Consider the following 23,906-nt stretch of genomic DNA (forward strand, 5'->3'; position numbering starts at 1 on the left):
CAACCTGTTTTTTTTAATAGCTGAGGAAACACACCCAGGTCAAATATTCTACCAACATCACACCACTTCCCCACCCCGCCTCAATGCAGGCCTTGAATTCATGCCCCTGAGATCAAGACCTGAGCTGAGATCAAGAGTCCGATGCCCAATTCAGATCGCCCAGCCGACTGAGCCCCACCCAGGGGCCCAAGATCACACCACTCTTAAGTGTCCTAAAAACTAGAAGCAGGTATTAAAAGGCCAGCCCTGTCTCCTTTATTGTCATCCTGTCACCATGAACCTGATCAGTTCTTTCTGCCAAAGACAGAGGAACCTCTTAGAGCTCTGGCTATAAGATAAACTCTGTTATCTTTTTCATAACATGAATGAGTAATGTGTCCTGATTTGACACATCGGCCAGCCTTGTCCCTGACAGGGAAATGCACTGCCAGCTATCATTAAGACCTGCACTCTATAAATGCACCCCATCCTGTTTTCTGAAACTCAAGTAACACTAACATATCCCAACATAAAATAATTCAATGACATCTCGGCAATTATATTAATTCGTTTACATTTTAGCTATCAACAATTACACAAACCTTGAAAATTTGTAACGGGGTCATACAGCACATAATATTAAAACACATCAGTTAGATAAACCTTATTTAGAAATTTCTTAATTAAAATGTCTTTTATATACCCCAAGTAGTAAAACATATGCCACCACCCCCCCCAAAAAAAAACCCCAAAAAGCCATCTTCAATTGTGAAGGTGATATTTTTGAAAAAAGAATTTACCACAAGAATCCATTTTGTCCCCCACCAAAAATAATGTACCTGAACTTTAAACAAAATTCACATTTTATTTAGGTTGAAATAAACTATACAAAATTGATTTTCTTCACCAAAAATAACAGCAATATTTTCTGTATTATTCCTAGATAAACCACAAAACACTTATTTTTGTAGGTTTTCCAGGTTTTGTTTATAAATCAAGACGAGGCAGTAGATATAGTCATGGAAAAAGAGGAAAACAGACAAATCAGTTGTCAGTATCCATGGCCTCTGATCCTGTCTTGACCATGAACAGAGGTGTTCAACATATACCTGCTAAAAAGCTTATGAAGACGTAGGTGTTCTACATACACTTGCTAAAGAGCTTATGAAGATGTAGGCTCAACAAAGGAATGTAAACAGCAACAATCCAATGTGGAACAACAATGGCAGGCTCTCCCATTCAAACTTTAATTGTAACTTGTTCCTTTAAGTTTATTTGATAAAGACAAAATCTCTACTGCAATCCTTGCCTGGCAAGCTCACGTGCTTCTCTCTCTCTCTGTCTGGTAACTCCTTTAACTGTCCATTACAGATTTTTAACATACTAACACTCCTACTATTCAAAGGTCACTCTGAGCTTCATTGTAACATTTTATAAAATGTACTCCTTCCTCCCATACCTCTTCAAAATCTTTATCTTCTAAGAACTGATAACTCAATACCAGACAATTGGATCCAGTGACAATAAATGTTTTATCTAAAATGACTTAACCAAAACAATTCCCAAGTGCCATTAGTAGAGATCCCACAGAAGTGTAATGTGGCACTTTCAATGCTATCTTCTGGAACAGGTATGTCTCCAAACCATGAGAGTTTAAACAGGGGCCATTTAAATTGGCAGATTATCAATGGCTAATGTACTCAATGAGAGGTCGACAGGTCAAGATATTCAGTGATTAAGTGGCCTACATACACCTGACAGCTTTTCTGTAAGATGTTTTCAAATTTCTTACAGATTTTTCCAAATATCAAACATAAGAGAAAGCCTACTTTAAAAGTCTTTTAGGTATTTTCAATGGTTTCTGAGTTATCTGTAGGAAGCTCTGACTTAGTTGTATAGAGTTTGATATACGTGTCCACCATTAAATCCAGATCATGTTTTATATCAAAATTTATGTTAAGCAAAGCCAAGTTACTTGACCTTTGGTCTGTCAAAGTGTTCCTCAGGTATGCTTTGAGACGCTTTCGCCCATTTTCATAGCGTTCATTCTCAACCTTCATCACAGGAAGAATACATAGGACTTTTAGCAATGCATAAACATTAGGAAAAAACTTGATGTCTGGTAGATGCAGGGCTTCATAAATGGTGGATGGAAGCTCTATATCTTTCCCTCTGTGTTTCCACTTGATTCTCCAGCAATGCAGCTCAGCTGAGAGTGTGTCGGGATTGGGCAAGTCACTTCTGTACATGTCAGCATGGTGCTCCTCCGATGTATTAAATTTGAGCTGTCCCATGACAGAGGGTACAAGAGATAAGCATTTAAGAGCTTTGAGGTGCTGTTCTGAGAATATATCTTTCAGTTCCTGAATAATGTGTTCCACTGTTGGAACACTTAGAGTTTCTTTATAGTAACTCTCAGAAGTGAGCTGAGATTCCAGGTTACCTTGCTGGGCTCTGCGGAATTTCCCAGGGAGTTTCATCTGAACATCAAGCTTAGTTGCCAAATTTGTGGCTTCTTCGAACCAAAATTCATGATAAACTTCAATATTTTCCATCACTTCATTTAGTGAATGCAGCACTGCAGTCAAGCTACTGGCTGCAAAGAAGACATCAGAGGTTTGCCCTTGAAGGTTCTTCCCAAAGGCTCTTGTAAAAGATAGAACATTTTTAAGAACAACAATGGTAACGATGAAATCAAAATCTGTTACTGCACTACAGAGTACAAAAGCTCGACCAGCTATATAGTTATTCCATCTAATATTTGTATCACTATTTATACCATCTAAACATAAAACAAGTGCTTGTAGGAGGTCCACTAAAATTTCAAAAGCATCATGCCTGCCTGTCCACTGAGAATGGCAGATTTCCTTCAGTTCTTTACCCTTTTCCTCATTGTTCTGAAAGAGGACAGAAATTACATTGTCAAGCTCCAAAAGCAACTGTGGAGATCGATGGAAGAAAGAACAAACTTCCTCAATTGTTCCTAACGCAACAGATACTCCCACAACAGGCACTGATTTTGCCAACCACATATTTAAGGCACAGGAAGAGCAAAGTGTGTAGACAGCTTGGGGATATTTCTCTAAAAGTCTAGAAGCAACGACTTTCATTTTGGAAGAAAATCCACTGGACACAATGTAAGCCTGGCCACGACAATACTCCATGTTTAACCCCCACTTCTCAGTTATCGTAGTGTGAAATTTTACAGCCAAAATTTCTGCATCAGCTTCATAAGGCAAGAAGCCCACAAATTCCTCTCTCAGGTTATGAGATTCATCAACAAACCTCACCAACACAGGCAAGTGTTCTTCCCCTGCTATGTCCACTACGTCATCAGTGATGATGGAAAAGAAGTGGGAGTCTCTCACTTCCCTGAGGGTCTCCTCCCGAATGCAGCTCTCACAGATGTCTAGCATCTGTTTCTGCTGTGTTTTTGAGCAGAACAATGTGTTAACTGCTGTTGTCTCAAAGCGCTTTCTCAGAACCTCTTCGCCAGAATTTATCCGGCACTCCAGCAGTGCTTGGAAGTTATCCGGAGTAAACAGACCCTCTGGGATTTCATCAGTTTCATGCCCATCCAGAGGTATGTTTTGTTTTCCCATAAGAATCAAAATTTCAAATAAAGATTTTAAGTATTCTTTGTTTTCTTTCTCTTCAAGGGTTAAAGGTAAAATGTCTTCATCCTGTTCTTCACCCCCTTCTTCTGCACTGGGATTCTGAGCATTGCTGTTATTTATTTCTTTATGTTTTGGTTCCTGTTCAGAAGTTTCATCAACTGGAAAACAAAGAATTAATTTTATAAACAGGCTCATGAGGAACCATACAAACAACAAAAATTTATATTTTTGACTGGTTAAATATTTAAAATTCACAAACTCATCCATTCAACATTCACCAGGCACCTACTGGACCACAGACTAGGATACAGAGGTTACAATAAGACACACTCTAGAGGAGGAGACAAAAACCATATACAGATATATTTTAATCCTACACGTAAATGTTGTAAGAGACAAATGATTTCTTATAAACTTAACAAGGCACGTCACATAAAACATACATAGAGCAGTAACAGTCTGTGCCCTCAGAAAAAAGAAAAGGAAGAGAACTAATATTTATTGAATCACTGTGTTGGCATTTTATATGTATCACATTACTCCCTCTACAGGCAGGTGCTATCAACCCCATTTGACAAATTGAGGAAAAGTAAATAATTGCCCAAGGTCATAGATGTGGTTAGAAGGATGGACCTAAAATTCAAATCCAAGCCTGCCTGGCTCCAAGGTCCATGCTGATGCAGTTTCTGTGAAATTAAGCTACACTTTTATATGGAAGAGGAGAGTTCTACAAGCCAATAAAATGTAGAGTATATTCAGGCAATTTTTAAGGCTAATAGTAGACTACTAGACATATCAGCCTGATCTCTTTGTATTTGGATAGGAAAACCGAGGCTCTGAGGTTGGTGCCCTGCCCGCTGTCATACACACAATGTTGCAAGTCCTGGACCCTGTGGTCCCCTCTAGGCTCATTTTCTAATCATCATGGAACAGTAGAAGCTCCAACAACAAAATGAGTATAATTTCCCAAATCCAGCACCCTGCTTCAAGCCACTCTACTTCTGTACAGAATACTCTTTCCTCCTTTGCCTGACTCCAGGTCTCCTCATCTACAGAGAGGGAAAATAATAGTACTTACCTCAGGACTACTGTGAGAATTAAATCAATTAAGAAAAGCACTAAGAATAAAGACTTGGCACAGAGCAGACATAAAGACTTATATTAACAATAATAGCAACACAGTAGTAGGAAGGGACAGAGAAAGGAGGAATAACAGCAATCACTGTCAAGAACAAAAACAACTTAATAAGTCATTGTCGTTAAGTGGTTGTCTGTTTGACAAGGAGGAAGTCCATGTTGCATACTGTTCTAAGAAGATGATGTTGCTTTCCAGCTCTGTCTAATTTATGGCACCTTAACTTTCACTGTTGAGAGTTTATCTGGCAAAAGAAAACATGCCCATTTTTTCCAGGAGACATTTCTGAAACCTTAACTTAGGTTGCATTGTCAGTTTTACTGCAAAGATGTTTCATATTTTAGCCAAATATTTTTATAGTAAGAATTCAGAATTATTTTACACATTAAAATGGTTGCTATAATATGGCATATGTCTCCTGCTCAGAAGTAGATGTTTATTATATAGCAAATAGAATTTCATGAGATTTTATGAAGTTCTCATCGCCAAAACCTTTAATAAAAGTGGAAGAGTCTTGATATGCTCTTTTCCTTCATACCATTACATCCATCTATTTCTGATTGTCTACATTTCACGGTTAAATGAATGTTTTGCCAAAAACAAAACAAAACAAAACAAAAACAACTTCTCGTCCTCATTCTTTGGTGACAGAGGTCAGCTATCAGTACCTGCAGAAAGGCTTCTGACTCCTACTCTCTATTAGGCTAAGGTTCCCACAGCATTTATTCCTTAAAAATGTATCAAGAACTTATTATGCACCACACATTGGGTGGACGAAGATTCTGCTCTTGTCCTTCCCGCTGCCTCTCCTTCCCTACCCTGGGACACTCTGTCTGTGTGCCTGCCACTCCTACCACACCAAGAGCACAGCCCTAGTGGGGAGAAGGCAAAGTGTATGGCACAGTAGCACTCAATCAAGAAACTAAACTAACACTTTAGTCTCACAGACAATTCCAGACCACGGGACAATGCCTACCACATGCTTACATCATTCTCACGGCAGGTTTTGGACATAAAACATAATTATTTGTCCTTACCAGGTCAAGGCCTTTTAAAAAGGCATTCAGAAGTTGAGTCATTAATACTATCACTTACTTTTTTTCTGTTTCAGTGTCCTGATTTCATCTTCACTCTAAATGACAAAAAAGAAAAAAACATCTTTAAGAAAACTGAACTCTAGCACATCACTGTAGACTCATAAGTAAAAAGCATATCTTGACTCAAATTTAATTCCTTCAAGAGCATAAATTCCTTATAAGGAAAACATTCTTCAAACATAGAGATGACCAGAAAAACCAGAAGTATAATTTACTAATGACTCCAAGCTCATAATAAAATACTGGAGAGGAAAGAATACATTGTTTAACTTACTTTATACTTAAATCATCATAACTTCGGGTTACAAGTGTTTGCTGGCTAATAAAAGGCATGAAAGTATAGGATGGGCATTCCAAGGGGTCACAAATCATGTCCCCCTCAATCCAATCCTGGGGGATGCCATGTAAGAGAGAGTTGTTGGATCCCAGAACCTAACATAAAAGCTATGAAAAAATCCCTGGGAAGCAGAGAGTAACGCAGTACCAGTATGGAAAAGAGAGAAATGGATGCACACAGCATAGAGGGCCAAGTGGCACACACATACAGGGTTAGACCGAGGAAGGACTTCCCAGTTGTATCCTTTTCTCTCCCTCTAACCCCCCACAATGCTTAAATCACAAGCCACCCCATCACTATTCTGGGGCAGGCAAGCGGCAGTACCAGTGACAGCTGGAGTTAGCAGGGTACCCGCTAGGCAGCATGGGAACATGATACTGCTAACAAGAAATGTCAACAGGCTGGCCAATCTGGAACATTCCCTCCTTATCCTGTGAGCTGCAGTTGCAAGGATGGCAGATCTGGAAGAGTATGTCTGCAGTAAGGTATCTGAGGTTCCCAAGGGGTGGAATACAGGGAAATGATAAGCTACAGGGTGGGAAGTGGCCGAGCGCCTCAGCCCTGGTACATATTACTAAGAAGAACGCTGATGTGGAGGACTGTTGTGGAGTGTCAGCATTCATCTATGAGAAGTCCCAGAAAAACAAATAAATAAATAGAGGGAAAGAAATGCATGAAGAAATAAAAACTGACGATTTCGCAGAACTTAAAGATGTAAATCCAGATAATTAAAAAAACCATCTAGACCCAGTTTAGCAAAATTTAAAATGTCAAATATAAAGGAAAAAAACTAAAGACTTTGAGTGAGAAAAGCAGATCATCTAAAAAGAAGCAAGAATCAGGCTAGCATACTTCAATAGCAATAACAGATGCAAAAACTAGACAGAATCAGTATCACACAGACTGTATATACCCTCTATGTATCACTTAATAATAACACTCCAAATAAAAACTACAATATCGTTGTAAAAAATAAACCCATGCCTGGAAACTAAAAACAAAAATAATCCTATGTTAAAGAAATAGGGGATTACAAAACACTTCTAGCTAATCAATGAAAGCATTACATGTCTAAAATTGTGGGATACAGCTAAAACACACTTAAGACATTTACAGCTTCGAATATACATAAATATGAGCTAAACATTCAAGAAGCCAGAAAAAGAGCTAAAAAGTAAATCCCTCAAATCAAGAAGAAACCAGTAAAATAGCTCACAAGTACAGCAATCATTAATAAAAGTAACTACTATTTCTTTGCAAAGACTATTAAAATAATCTTAGGTTCAGAAAAAAACAAGCATTCCAAAATCCTAGATGCAGTTCATGAACTCTTGAAAACAAATGAAACACAAGAAGAGGAAACCAATAAATAAATCAAAATGGCAATTAAAATATTCCCTCACCCACCCCAAGCCCTCTGATTGTTTCATGGTTTAACTTTCAAGGGCAGATAGTATACACCTTATACAAGTTTCTCTAGAAAAATTAAGAGAGAAAAAAAGGAAAGCTATCCAACTAATTTTATAAGGCTAATAGAACCTTGATACCGTAACTGGATAATAGGAGTACACGAAAAAAGAAAATTACAGGACAACACTTAAAATGATAAATGCACAATCGTAAATAAAATATTAACCAACTAAATCAAACAAATGAAGATATACTGCAATCAATTAGGGTTCATCACAGGAATGCAAAGACGGTTCAACATCAGAAAACCCATCAATGTCATTCACTGCCTTAAAAAAAATCGTGAACTTTTCTACTCAACAGATGCAGTGAAATCTTCTGATAAGTTCAACAAGTTATGATAAAAATTTTGAATATGAGGACTAAAAGAGAATAAAAGGAATTTCCTTAACTTGATAAAAATTATCTAACAATATCAACAACAAATGTCACACTTAATGCAACAAGACAAATGTACCAGCTGTGACATTCCTGAGACTGTTCAACACAGCACTCTTAGGGGTGTAGTAACTGTAGTTACTAACCAGTAACACAGGCAACAGAAAAATTTTAAATTATAAGGATTGGAAGAAGAGGCAAATTTGGAGGATGATACAATCAACTACATAGAAAACTTGGTGGACTATTAGGATTAATAAAAAGGGGTCTTCAAAATTGCTAGAAACAATCCCAACCAGAATACATAATCTATACCAACAATAACCACAGTGTATTTAGGAAGTAATTTAAGGAAGAGTATACATACTGTTCTCTTTTAAAGAACTGCAGCAAAAACCCTGAAGTTATTTCAAATTTTTTACTTTATGCATTCCTAAAAGTATTTTTTTTAATTTTTAATTTATTTTAAAGATTCTATTTATTTATCTGAGAGAGCACGAGCCGGGGCGGGGGCAGAGGGAGAAGCAGACTCCCCACTGAGCAGGGAGCCTGACTAGGGGCTCGATCCCAGGACCCTGAGATCATGACCTGAGCCAAAGGCAGACGCTTAACCAACTGAACCACCCAGGTGCCCCTAAAAGTATTTTAATAGTGTTTTCAAAGAACTAGTATTTAGTTTTGTCAATGATTGCTATTACTTGATAGCCGTTTTTTTCTGTTTATGGATAGGTCTAATTAATATTGCAAAGATGGTAATTCAAAACATTCATGATGAAAATCCCCATACAATTTATATAAGACAAAAGAATTCTCAAATTCATCTGGTGGGATAAAGGTCCACAAATAGCTAAGACAATTTTGAAAAAGAAGAGTTAAGAAATCCCTGTATTTGAAAGTAAGATATATTATAAAGCTATGGTAATAAAGACATACAAACTCCAAACGGATCAAAGATGTAAATATGAAAGGTAAACACAGAAACAGAAAAAATGAAGAAAATTAGATAAATGTTGCTTTAAAAAGCACACAGTAGGCAGAATGAAATGAGAAATATTAAATACACTAGCATGGATACCAAAAGGAGGAGAGGAAATGGGAATGGTAATAGTGGAAGGAGGAAGAAAAATAAAATAAAGGTCTTGCTGGTGGCAACAATGACAGAAAGTCATGGACTGAGGAGTCTCAGCAATTTAATGCTGTTCACCTAATGTCAACAAAAAAACAGGTAGGTTTCAATCATTAGAACTAAAGGGTATCAAAGGAATATAAAAACATGTATAAATGATGCCATATACAGAGATTTAAAAGTTTTTTCTAACCCTGTCAGTACTTAATAGTGATAGAACCATTACTTCTAGGTAAAAGTATCCATGTCTTAACTTTTATACTTTCCCTTTCTTTATCCCTTTGTGCTGAATTCTGGAAATATCCCTCAGCTCCACTTTCCTTACTATAAAAGAAAAGGTAGTGTTTTTTGTTTTTTTTTCTTCCCAGGAAGGGAATGTGCTAGTGGTCTATAACTGACAGCATATTTTGCCCCAAGTCAATGAGTATCAACGGACTAAATTTGAGAAAGACTTTCCAATTTAAGTACTAATCATCTCACATCCATGCTACTTCAATAACCACAGCATTCACTTCCCATGCTACCTTTGAAATAGAGAGTAACTTGGGCTCAATTTTAACATGAATGCATCTATATTTGATGTCACAGTATTACGGGGGGGGTGGGAAAGCCAAAAGCACACTGACATACCAATTCTTTTATTCGTTTTCTGTGTCTACTATGTGGATTGTTCAAATGACTGGTAAGATCAAATATTGTTGGTATTGCATTATCTCGAAGAACTGTCCTATAAGGACTCTGAAAAAGAAAAATGTGTTAATTCAGACAGTCTGTAAGAATGTATTATTACACATAAAGAAAATGCTATGTTAATGACTTCCCCAGTACTCCTTCAACTCCAGCTCTAAAGTGTAGAGACTTGCAGAATGATGATGTCAATCCAGATTAGCTTATTATTTCCAACTCAATTTTTGTCTTTGCCCTTCTGGCAATCTATTTTCAAAAAGGAACAGAACTGATGGTAGGCATAAAAAATAAAATGTATTTGCATCTTGCATATATACTTCTAATTCATCCTCCCAGCGACTTTGTCTGTTCTGCCCTTCCATGAGCCCACCAAATCTACAGTAGGCACAAAAGTTTCTCCATCTATCGCTTTGTATGTTCTTAATAATTCTTCCCTTCTTTACCTGTTGTTCACTCCACTTTCACTACTATTACTGAGAAGCATCAGGTATAGTGAAATAATATTGGACTGCGTGGGACCCAGGAGACCTAGGAACTAGTCCAAACTCTACCAGTTACTCACTATGAGATCCTAGCCAAATATTTTCCCTCTTTGGACCTCAGTTTCCTCTTCTGAATAAAATTCAAGTATTGAACTAGACCAATATTTCCCAAAATGAAATTATTCATATACTAATGATAATGCTTGTATACCATTATCTGCACTTTTATATAATCCACTCATTTTTAATGAGTTAGAATTGTCTTAGGCAATACAAACTATAAAATAATGATTTTGATGAGCTAGTTATATATATATATATATATATATATATATATATATATATATGTATCTTTTTAAAGATTTTACTTATTTATTTGACAGAGTGACAGTGAGAGAGGGAGCACAAGCAGGGGGAGTGGGAGAGGGAGAAGCAGGCTTCCCGCGGAGCAGGGAGCCCAATGTGGGGCTCGATCCCAGGACCCCGGGATCACGACCTGAGCCGAAGGCAGATGCTTAATGACTGGGCAACCCAGGCGCCCCTAGCTAGTTATATTTTTTAACACATACTGTTGAAACTCCTAAAATAAAAATTGACTCATGTGCCACTTGAATTCATTCATAACCGTGATATACCTAATTGGACTTCTGCAAACACTGAACTAGGTATTTCTAAATTTCTAATTCTAATGTTCTTATCACTGAAGGATGACTATTCTCTATTCTAATTCCTGTTAACCTAATCCAACCTGGCTAGAAGCTGGATGCATACTTAGATGTTGACAGTCTTCAATAGCCAACCCAGAGGTCAAGTAGGGACAAGAAGTTTATTAACAGGAAGAGTAACAGATGAATAACTGCATACATTCCCCTCAGCTAGTCCAAAGAAACAGTGCCTTTAATTTCTTCACAGGTCTGCACTGATTAAGACAAACACTCTTCTTTTTAAAAAGCTTTCTCGGGAGCAGTGATTGTTTCAAAGCTGACTATTAAAGCATGTTCAAAGTATATGCCAAACAAAAATAACAACTATATTTTTTTCACCCAGGGAAGGAAGGTTAGGATGATATGAAGAAAACAATATGTAACTAAAGGGAACACACTATCTTGGGTTTTATCTCAAGAGTTGTTAAACACATTTGGGAAGTATTTCTATTCAGATTCAATATTTTCCAGTTCAACCCCATGCCTCATAGAAAACACAAAGAAGAAAACTTTTTTTTTTTTAATCTATTTCTTAATGACATTCAGCTTCTAGTGCTGGGCCAATTATCCTGAGTCTACTAGGAATTTTCAATCAGAGATTGATTAGGGACACAATCACTGAAGGGAGCAAAAACGATACTGTACCCCAAACACCGCATCTTTCCTGCTTAGCAAACAAACATGTCACAACATACACAGTCAACTCTTGATATCTTACCAATCATTAAATAAGGAGAGGAGGGATAAAACATTCTTAATGCATTTCTTAAATTCGAATCAAATTAATTTGCTATAAAGATATTATAGACCAAAAAACACAACATGAATTAAAAACATGTTACTTTTTATAAATACTGATTTATAAGTTCACATGCAAGAAAGAGCTATATTCAATTTACGTGCATGACAGTTTTAACTCAGTATCAAGATTTAATCTTTAACTGCTGAACTAAGGTTTGAGCATAAAGCAGTGATTTTACTCTAGCATCAAAGATAATATTTGGCTTTGGTTGAAGTAGCCATGAATGTTTACTGATGAAACCTTCAATGCCAAACTAATAAAGTCAAAACTCTCAAACATTTGGATATAGATATCATATAAGCCGGTTTTTAATAGCAGTATCTTCTTCTACATGTGTAGAAAGAACATCTTCTCGTATTTGCATTAACTTATTCAAGACTGAAGAATCATGTGGAAATTTAAAAAGCAAAAATAGCTCATCTTTCTGTCCTATGCTCTGACTAAACAAGAATATGAGTGAACTATAATTTTACATTTCTCATATTAATCTTACTGGAATTGTCTAATAAATAGACCATATTTATTACTAAAATAAAAATGCATATGGCTTGTATATTTAAAATAATTTGGGATATTTTTACTTAATGTCAAGAACATAAAAATAGTTTGCCTTTTAAACATATGAAATCCCTTATTTTGGTTGATCATTATTACCCTCTTAACAAAGCAAGGCAAAAATATCCCTCAAATATTTGTGATTAAACTGTTGAACCGGAATTGGCTCACCTCCCAATGACTTCACAAGTATCTGCTTCAATTAATTTTGAGAAATAAAATAACCCAATCATTCTTTAGTTTTCTGATGCCTCTGCAAAATGTATCTGAAAAAAATATCAAAATAAATTGCTGCATAACAATATATAGTGTATCTTCAAATCAAGTTTATGTCTATCCCAATATCTGAGATGATACATTAGTTATACCTAAACAAGAATATATTATTTACAAAACTGTCTTCCTAACTAATTTTTAAAGTGTTTCAAGTCTGCTTCATTTCGATCAAATCTGCCCTATTTGTGTCTCTTATAAGTCACAGCAACAACAGAATCACAGAGGGTTAAAAATCTTAAGATCTCAGGAATTATGTGGTTTAATCTCCTTATTAGAATTTGGGGCCCAGAAAGGGTAAGTGACATGGCCAAATTCACACAGTTAACAGTAGTAAGGGTGAGAGACCCAGGTCTTGATATGAAATTGAAAATTACTGATGGAAATTTTTTTTCACATTAAATATATGATTTGCTTCTTGTAACTTGCACATAAAAATTAAGGGTTGGTTCTAACAGTACATATGGAAATATGAAAACAAAGAGCTCCATTTCTCAATGAAGATTTCACTCATAAAAAAAGCACTGGAGAAGTTGCTCCAAATAAAAACACAACCTCTACCTTAAACAAACACTTTAATATCCAAAATTTTCTGAAGGCTGCATTAAGCAACGTAAAAGTGGCAACCTCTGGTGAATAGGACTGGGGCATCAGAAACAGGGGGGGTTAAAAAAAATCCAGGGTTTTTAAGAACAAAAGAGATACCAATTAGCTCCGAATTTGTCTTCAACTTTGAAAAAAGTGGTGGGGTCCAAGGATACGCTCCAGCATTATTAAATATTTACATTTCCAACCAGATACTGAGTGAGAGAGAAAACAACAACTCAAGCCCTTCTATTACTTACAGTTCTACAGATCATAGAGGTCTCAAAGTGTTTGGCACATAATCGATAATGTTTATTTAGTTGATCAGGTGTTTTATCTTCTAAGTCCGCTCTCCTACAATTCTCCACCCACTTCTGGCATCTATAAATAAAACCACAATACAATTATGAAATATGAGCTCAACATTTTTATTTCAGCATTCAGCTATAAGGCAAATATATATTATAGACAATGGATTCCTGCTCTCCTCTCCCTGCAGAATGTAATTCGGAAAAGCTGACTGATAACAAAATGAGAGCTAGAAGAAATCTTAGATATCATTTAGTACATTCAATTACAGACAAGGTTAAGAAGTAACTCGCTCAGAGTCATGCACAAAATCTGCAGTAAAACTAGAATTTAAATCTGAGTCTTTCAATTCCCAGGACATCCTAGCACCAGAGAGGACTTAATTATCAGTAGTTCAAGCAAAAAGTTGCACAACCATGAGACCACGGCCTAACATTCCCCTCAGGATTTCAACTTAAACAAGGATATAAAACAACATTGCAAAAAATCAGTAAATAGATGTTCTATAAATCATTAGAGTTTCTTACAGGAGCATGATGCCTGTGTTCATTTGCCTTATTATAAACATTATTTATTATCTACAATATGTACAGACTAGACTGCAAGCTCCATGACTGCAGGGATTGTACCTACACAATCTAGTACACAGAAGGTGTGGAAGATAATGAACAAGACAAAGTCCATGCCCTCTTGGTGTTTACAAATCTGCAGAAAATAAATAATAATAATGACAACAATGATGATGATGCATACTAATCACTTACTATGAGCCAGACACTGTTCTAAGTCCTTTACAAAAGGGTACGTTATCCCCCGTATGCAGATGAAGAAATGAAGGCACAGAAATGTTAAGTAATTTGCTAAAGCCTACAACTAGATCTTTCTTTCCTTCATTCCTCAAGTTTCTAGGAATAAAAATGCTGTCACAGCCACAAATTTGAAAACATAATTCATTCTACAATCGCATCATAGTATATTCTGTCTTAATATTACAGTTCACCCCTCCACACACACACACACACACACGCTGACACTTAATTCTCTCTACTCTCAATATGTAAAACCATGGTGAAATGTTGATTATCTAACTGAAACTAAAACCACACCTAAATTGTACAGCATTTCATTCAACCAAGAAGTATTACTGCACAGTAATGATACCTAAGATGTCCATATTTTAATATTTTTACACAGTTGTGCACTATGATTTCATAAACATTTCATGTTTCAACATCCAAATATTTAGTACAGAAACTGTCTCACTAAAAAATAATTTGCCATACTGCTACAGCTGTTTGTTTTTTAATTCTTAGATCTCAGACCTTCCGTACAGAATACTACTACCTGTATTATCTCTGAACTAAGTTGAGACAGCTTTCTGATACCACAAGCATTCAGATTCAATCAAGAATAGATTGGGCAGATAGCCCAAATAACTACATCTATGTCTACCATATCAATACCTAGAAGTAAATCTAGTGAAAGATGTGCAAGACCCTCTAATTGAAAAAGATTTAAAATAACTTTAATAAATGGAGGGATATACAAGTTCATGATATTAATTCTCCTCAAATTGATTTACTGATTCAATATAATCAAAATCCCAAAAAGTTCTTTTGTGCGTGTCTCTTTGTGTGTATGTGTGAAAAGGAGAGAGAGAAAGGGAGAAATGACAAAATAATTCTAAAACTTTTTATATAGAAATTCAAAGGACCAATATCAAAATAATCTTGAAAAAAATAAGTTGACTTACACTATCAGATATTAAAACTTATTATAAAGCTTAGTAAGAGTGTGTGGTACTGGCACAGGATAAAACAATGAAACAAAACGGAGAGCTATGGACAAAGTTTTTTTCAATACATGGTGCTGAGTCAATTCGATGGCCATATGAAAAAAATTAATCTTGACTCCTACTTTCACACCATGTGCACAAAAATAACTACCAAGTGCACTATAGAGCTAAATATGGAAGGTAAAACAATAAGCTTCTAAAAGGTAACACAGGAGACTATCTCCATTACCTTGGCATAGACAAAGATATCTTAAAGAAGGCAAAAGAAAGCACAAGCTCTAGAGCAAAAGATGAATTAATTTGGCTACTTTAAAGTTAATAACTTTTCTTCATTAAAAGAACCCACTGAAGTGTGAAAAGACAACGTATAAAATGGAAGAAGGTATCTGCAATACATATATCCAACAATAGATTCTATCCAAAATATGTATTTAGAACTCCCACAGATAAACCAGACAACCCAATATAAAAATGGGCCAGAGATCTGAACAAGTAACTTACAATGAAAAGGTTATCCAGATGGCCAATACACATGAAAAAAACGTTCATGGAAAAAAAAAGGGCTCAATCTCATTAATCATCAGGGACATACTCATTAAAACCATAATAAAATATTACTACATACCTTCAAGAATGACCACAATGTAAAAGAGATAATACCAAATGCTGAGGAGAAAGTGGCACTCTTTGGCAATGGGAATGAATGAACTAGCTAGATCCCACAAACATAATGCTGAGTAAAATCAGCCAGGAGTACATCTATGATTCCTTTTATAAGAAGTTCAAGAATAGACAAAACTTGGGGCACCCGGCTGGCTCACCTGGAAGAGCATGCAACTCTTGATTTCGGGGTTATGAGTCCGAACCCCATGTTGGGTGTAGAGATTACTTAAATAAATAAACTTTAAAAAAAAAAGAAATCAGATGCCATTAAAAAAATAGGCAAAACTAATCTACGGTGATTATGCAGAAAAAAAGTTAATACAGGAGGCCTGAGAATGCTATTGTTAGAAAGGCCTGCTTCTAAGGATGGCCTTTTGCCTGGTGCCTGGAAGAAACTTGGTTAACAGTTCCCTATATTGACATAAAACTTTCCCTGATAAGGTGGCTCATTGTACTTAGACTGTGCAAACAACATGATTTATTTTTTTTAACAATATGATTTATACTGAACATCTGCCTTCCTTCTGGGAGTCTAGAATTTTAACATACGCTTGGCAGAGAGTGTCTATGTGACTACATCGCAATAAACACTTTGGGCACTGGATCTCTAATGGGCTTCTCTGGGTAGAAAGATGTTCTATAACTCAAACGTTACCTGGGTATTCATTTCATAAAAATTCATCAAGTCTAGACTACTAATTTTACACTCTTTTCTATGTATGTCATATATCAATAAAAGATTCCCTCACTGTGTCCCTCATTCTCAATAACCAACTAATCTAATTGTATCAAGTAGGACAGTGGCTCTCACTAGGGATAGTGGCATAATGACTGGGAGGGCCTCAAGGGGAGGGAGTTTGGGATCTTAGTAATATTCTTTTTTTTTTTTTTTTTAAATCTGGGCAAAAGTTTCATGGACAGGTCACCCTAAAAATCCAACAAGCCACACAACACTTAATGAGTTGTGATTGCCTGTGTATATACATTTTATATCAATAAAGTCATAAAAGTTATATATGACTACAAGCTTTTTACATACATGTGTGTACATGTACATGTGTATATATATATATATGTATATATACTTAAATGCTTTTAAGGATATACATAATTATCTCTCAAATTGACCACTGTCTCCCCTTTCCTAGCTCTCCCTGTCATTGTTCTGTGCCCTGTACTCCAGACTCTGTAGCCTTTTCCCTTAGCAGAGTGAAATGATTCTCCGAATCCATCCAGGTTCAACTGGTCTTTTGCCTTTCCCTAACCCCTTCTCCATGCTGCAGAGTAAATGTTTTTGTTTTTTTGTTTTTTACGATTTTATTTATTTATTCGAGAGAGACAGCACACATGAGAGAGCACAGTGCGGGGAGAGGGAGAAGCAGACTCCCCAGTGAGCAGGGAGCCTGACATGGGGCTCATGGGGCTCGATCCCAGGACCCTGGGATCGATGACCTGAGCCGAAGGCAGACACTTAACAGACTGAGTCACCCAGTTGCCCCTCAAACGTCATTTCTTGAAGGAAACTTTTCCTGATTCAGATGTGTATACATATGTGTATGACTATGTATACACACACACACATAGGAAAGACTCCCCTTCCTCTCTGTATATGGTCTCTCAACACCCCTTATTTATCCTACTGTATTATTACCATTAGTATAAACATGCCCTAGTATCTCCCTTCTAAAAAATTCCATTTACCTGGACCCTCTGCATAGCAAAACTAGAGTCCATTTTCCCTGTCTCCACTTTATCTCACATTCTTTCCTCCATCAATTCCAAGGAGGCTTCTGCTTTATCTCTTTTCCAATGAAACTGCTCAAGATTATGAATGATTTCAATCCTGCCAAATCCAGTTGTCATTTTCTATCATTTTAATCACCCTTTCAGTATTATTTAGCCTTTTTATTTATTTTTCCCTTTGATGGTCTCCTACTTGCAGCATTTTCAAAAACATATTTCAAGGCACACTAATCAACTGTTCCATTAAAATAAAAAAAGTTTCATGGTCAAATAAGTTTCGGTAATATTATATATTTTATCCTATATCATGTTTCTATGGGACTTTGAGGACATGAGTTAATTTCTCTGTGCCTGCTTTGTTCATCTGAAAGCAGGGACTATTTCAAAACCTACTGCGAGGGTTAAATGAAATAATGTACATAAAACACATAGACCACTGCCTGGCACAGAGAATATGAAGTATTCTATAAAAAGTATTATCATTACAACTCACAGCATTGGTTGGAGGATTAAATAAGATATGAAAGCACTTTAAGATAATATTTTATAGATGTGATTCTCAAACTTCACAGTCTTTTTACACTCTTAGTGAGGACCCAAAGAGCTTTTGTTTATCAATATTTATCATTATAGAAATTAAAACCAAATACATTTAAAACATATTTACTAATTCATTAAAACTCACAATCCCATTATGTTAATATAGGTAATATTTTAATGAAAAATAACTGCATTTTCCAAAACAAAAAACATTTAGTGAAAAGAATGGCACTGTTTTCCATCTTTGCAAATCTCTTTAATGCTAGATTCTCACATCTGTTTTTATATTTAATCTGCTGCCATATGTGGTTTTGGTTAAAGTATATGAAGAAAATCCGGCCTCACACTGCTATGCAGTTAAAAAAGGTAATTAAAATATTCCTCCCTTACCCACATTACTATGGATATTCTTTAATACTACACCAAAACTCCACAAGTGGTGGTTTCTTAAAGATGAGTTGCGATGTGGAATCTGAAACCAGATCAATGAGCTTTTTCACTCTATTACATTGAAATCTGCTGGTGTATCCTATACTTTGAATAGGGCTTTTATCTGTGCATGTCTTTGTAAAATCAGGAATTGGTCAATCTGGAAAATATCAGTTCAGTCAGTTATGCAAACCACCATTATACAATTTATTTAAAAAGTCACGTTTATCAATATCACCATCAATCTCAACAGAAAAGTCTTACAGAGTTGTCAAGCTTGAAGTGGTGCATATAAATTTTCCAAAATTCTAACTTTTGCTTGAACGTCAATTGTTTCCCTTGAAGTGGCAGGCTTTCGTTCATTTCTGAGAAAATGTCTACCAAACACCGCCATCTGTATAATCATACTTAGAAAATTTGAGAAAATATTAACAGACAACTTATCAGAGCAATGATGTTACCATGTTATGGAGCTCCTCAGAAACTCCAGTGCACACTCCTGAAAGAACGAGTGTGAAAAAGGCAAATAACGTCAGTGTTATTAGGAAATAGTTTTTACCTTGTGGACTCCTTGAAAGGGTCTTGGGGGACCTTCATGAGTGCCCCAAAAAACATTGTTTTACAGTTTACAAGGCAGAGTACATCAATTCTCAATTAACTTTGATTAAATTGCCAAAAGAACCTTGGAAGACCTCACCACCTGAGGGGTGAGTTAGAACTAACTGCCTGAGAAGGAAGAAGAGGGCTTCAATTGCCCACCTCACTCTAATAGGAGCAATTCATTAGCTCTACTTGTACCTTCACCTCATCTGGGGATGAGCTGCCCCCAGGTTCCTGCCAAGCCTTGGCATTAGTCAAGCCATCCTGGGGCGATCCAGATTTAGGCAGGTTTTTTTTTTCTTTAAACTTTAATTTTAGGTAATCTATGACCTCCCTACCACTGCCCTAAAGTGAGTTGATTCAATTATTTTATAGTTAAAAAAAAAAAAAGAAAGAATAAGTAATGGGATAAAAGGCACAGCATAGGGAATATAGTTGATGGTATTATAACAGCACTATATGGTGACAGATGGTAGCTACACTTGTGGTGAGCATGGCATAATGTATAGACTTATTGAATCACTACGTTGTACACCTGAAACTAATGTTGAACTTTGTCTGTCAACTATATTTCAATTAAAAAAACTAAAATTAAAATTAATAAATGAAATAAAAAGCACATTAATGCCACTTTTTCTGAACCAATAAAAGGTACTATATTTTGAAATTCTGCACTGTGCCCTTTATTAACTACACTTTTGAATTTTAAATTACTTCAAATAGCTGTTTATAAAAGTGTCCATGGAATTTACAAATATAACAAAAAGGAAATGTACTATTTAATAGCATTAAATATACTATCTTTATTTTTAGTTAACAGTATTAGTTAACTTTTCAAGGACAGGTTGGCAATGTCACCTTTTATCAACCTTCCCTACAACTCATTTACAGAAAAAAAATATTATAATTAATAACCCTAAAAATACTGTTATTAATTCAATACATACTTCTGAAAACTACTTCTTTATTATAATTAATTCTCGGCACGGTAAAGAAGAAACTGTCAAATACAGAAGAATTTGAAATCCTTAGTATGAGGAGATTTGGTTTGGATAAAAAGTTAGGAACTTGAAGATATTATGTTAACTAAAATAAACCAGATATAAAACAACTGTATGATTCCATTTACATCAAGTATACAGAACACACAAATTCATGGAGACTGAAAGCAGGTGGGGCGGAGTAGGGGGGAGGGAAGGAGTTACTGCTTAATGGTTAACAGTTTTTGCTTGGGGTAATGAAAAAGCTTTTGAAAGGGACTGGCTGCACAACACTGTGAATGTAATTAATGCCACTGAATTATACACTTAAAAATGGTTAAAATGGCAAATTTTATATCTTAACCAAAATGTTTAAAAATTAATAATGTAATATATACTGAATATACATTAATACTGTATAATGTATATTAAAGTGCACTTAATACACATTTTAAATGGGTGAATTGTATGGTGTGTGAATTATATCTCAATAAAAATGTTTAAAACGAAAGTTCATAATTTGGTCTTGAAATATTCAAAGGATTCTGACATAGAAAATGGCACAGATTTGCTCGGTGTGACTGTAAGAACATAACTAGGACCTCCAAAGCATAAATTATAGGGAGGCATATTCCCACTCAATACAAGAAAGAAACAACAGCCAAAGCTGTCCAAAATCTTGAAGTGTCCCTTCACAAAGCAGAGAACAGTCTTTAGCAAAGGCCCACCTGTCAGGAATGCACAGGGCCCTAAAGGGTCCATAAATACCTTGATAATGGAATGCAAAATTTTGTCTGTCTTTTCTCAAGTAAGGTCCTTGTGTTAGATTCTCAAAGGGGACAGATTGCACTAGATCTAAAAATTTCTTCCAAATTTGAGACTGTACACCCCTATAGGTCATACTTCCTCCCCTCTAAGGAGTGTAACGAAAAGAGCATTCACTACAGTATACGGACACAAATGACTTGTGGTCCAGAATCAACTAATGTTGCCCTTATTATGCAAGTGAAATATACTCTCAAGATTGCCCTTGGGCTAAAATTTGGGTAAAAGGAAGATAAGGCGTAATGGGATAAGGCCCAGTCAGATTCAGATGTTCCCCTTCCCTGCTCCCATAGAACCCAACAGCTACTCCTCACTCTTCCGAGCTAGTTCATCCTCACCTCCCTGAACTTTAAACACCAGGAATGACCCAGGGCTCAATCCTCAGATCTACTCCACTTTACTTACCCCAGAGCATGACTTTAAATACCCTCTATAAACTGAGAACACCCATATTTAAAATCTCTAGTCTGAAAGTCTCTAAATTCCAGACTATCTCTTTATGGTTTTAGCTCTAAAATATTTAGGTTACTGATCTAAATATGGGCCATTTTGAGTTCATTTCTGGATATTCCTGAACATTTATTAAACTCTTCAGACTTCACATGTCCCAAACCAAACTTTTACTATGTCTCCACCAAACCTGCTCCTCCCAGTCTTCCATAGCTCAGTAAATACTCAGGTTAAAAAAACCTTAAGAGTTATTCTTGACTTCCCTTTTTCTCTTACCATCCTACATCTAAACCATTAACAGATTCTGTTGGCTCCACCTTCAAAACGTTTCTCAAATGCCAACAGTTTACCACCTCCTCCTCTACTAACCTGGATTACTGCAATTAAGCCTTTAACTGGTCTTCCTGCTCTCACCTTTGCTTCCCTACAATCTAACAAGCAGCCAGTGATCCTGTTTAAACTATAGTCTCTCTTCTCTAAACCCTTGGATGACTTCCTGTCTCGCTCAGAATAAAGGCCATAATGCTTTACATGGGCTAAAATGTCCTACACAATTCGCCCCTAGCATACAAACACACACACTTTTCTCATTTTTCCCCTCTCTCTCCTTCCTTAAACCAGCTCTACTGTCCATGGACTTCTGGCTGTACCCGTAACATGCGTGCCCTGACTGCATTTACTGTTTCCACAGACCAGAATGCTCTTCCTCTAGATATCTCCATGGTTGGCCCACTCACCTACTTCTGGTCTTTGCTCAAATTCACTTTCTCAGTGAGACCTTCTCTGATCACCCTATTTAAAATAGCAATTGTGCCTCCCCTGCTACTCCTAATTATACCCCCCAACATTTGCCTTTTCTCCATAGTATTTATCACCATGTGACATACTGTATATACATACTTGTCTATTTTCCTCCACTAGAATGTAAACTTCAAGAGAGCAGGGGCTTTGATTTGGTCACCTGTACACTCCCAGTGCTCAGAGCAATGCCTAGCACATAGTAGGCCTTCAATAAATATTTGTGGACCTAATAAATAGGACGCTATATTATATTCGCCTTCTTCTGTATCTGTCTCCTTAACAGACTGTGAGCTTTCTGCAGGCAGCAACACTGTCTCACTCACATCTGAATTTCCAGCACCAAACACTAGCGCTCGGCACACAGTGAGTGTTGGTTTGAAATGAACGCATCAACAAGAGAAGCCAAGGAAAATTCCTCAGACTTTCACAGTCCCTACTCTGTCACTCTTTAAATATAAGTCAGAGCGTGTGGGTTACCTCAAGGAAGAGATTTCAATACCAATTCCCACGCCCACAGGCGTATACCCCCGCCACCTTACCCTCCGTTATCCCCACGATAACCAAGTGAGACAATGAGTAACGGTCAGAGCCAGAATTTGAACCATGAACAAATCCGCTGGAGGAATTAACTGTGACTCGACGAGATCAAAGAAGGTGACCGGACTCCAAAAAGAAACACTGCCCCGGGGGTGGTGGCAAGGAGAGGGAAGGGCCCTGGTGACCCCAACCATAGAATCCAAGTCCCTCTTTTGACAGCTAAGGAAACTAAAGCCTAGAGGGGAAAGCGACCTGCCCGAGGTCACCCAGCAAGCTAACCAAGGCGAGAACCCAGCTCATCCCGCCTGCGCGCCGCCCCAGTTGCCTCTTCCTTCGGGTGGTGCCCGCCGCGCCGAGCCCCCGCTGGCGCACGTGCTCCGAGGTCCCCGGGCGCCCGCCGGCCCGCTGCTCAAGGCCCGTTCCCCACCTGCGGCCGAGGCTGGGGTCGAAGACCGTGACCCACTCCCCACGCAGCCCCGGAGCCGGCGGTTGGCAGCGCGCACCGCGGAGACGGGCCCGGGCTGCCGGCTCCGCGCCCGCCGCTTACCTGGCCGGATCCCGCGGGAACCTGAAGAAGGCCAGGTCCGACTGCGTACTCTTCCTCGTGCAGTTGGGGGCAGCGCAGAAGTTCGGCATCGTCGCCCACCCGCCGGCCGGCCCAGCCCTCCCCTCCCCGCCTCCTCAGGGCAGCCCGCCCGCCCGTCGGGGCCGGGGAGGGGAGCCAGGCCGGCCGGCCGGCTCGGCAAGGCCGGCGCGCCGGGGGGAGGGGCGGCGGGCGAGAAGCCGCGAGGGGCAGGAGGGGCGCCGCGGTCCGAGGCCGGGCTGGGGACGCGGCTCCACAGTGCTGTGAGCGGCCGGGAGGATTTACCGCCGCCGCCGCCGCTGCCGCTGGTGCACCTCCCGCCCGCCCGGGACGCTGCCGCCTCCTTCCCACAATGCACCCTGGCGCCCGGGGGTGCCCTCTCTTCCCTCAGCCTTCCTTCCCCGCCCCCTCCTTTCCGCCGACT

General features: G+C 37.7%; 1 protein-coding gene across 1 annotated transcript; it reads right to left on the minus strand.

The window, feature by feature from the left end:
- Positions 1–536: 536 nt before the first annotated feature.
- On the minus strand, positions 537–23,640 carry THAP12 (THAP domain containing 12). The gene is made up of 5 exons (XM_032427346.1): positions 23,447–23,640; positions 13,488–13,608; positions 9,770–9,877; positions 5,827–5,863; positions 537–3,754 (listed from the first exon to the last, which is right to left on the minus strand). Exons 1-5 carry the CDS (start codon positions 23,533–23,535, stop codon positions 1,821–1,823), a joined length of 2,289 nt encoding a protein of 762 aa, XP_032283237.1. The 5' UTR covers positions 23,536–23,640; the 3' UTR covers positions 537–1,820.
- Positions 23,641–23,906: the final 266 nt, after the last annotated feature.

Source organism: Phoca vitulina, unplaced genomic scaffold (genome assembly GCF_004348235.1).
Source record: "Phoca vitulina isolate PV1807 unplaced genomic scaffold, GSC_HSeal_1.0 scaffold36, whole genome shotgun sequence".
Taxonomy (NCBI): Eukaryota; Metazoa; Chordata; class Mammalia; order Carnivora; family Phocidae; genus Phoca; species Phoca vitulina.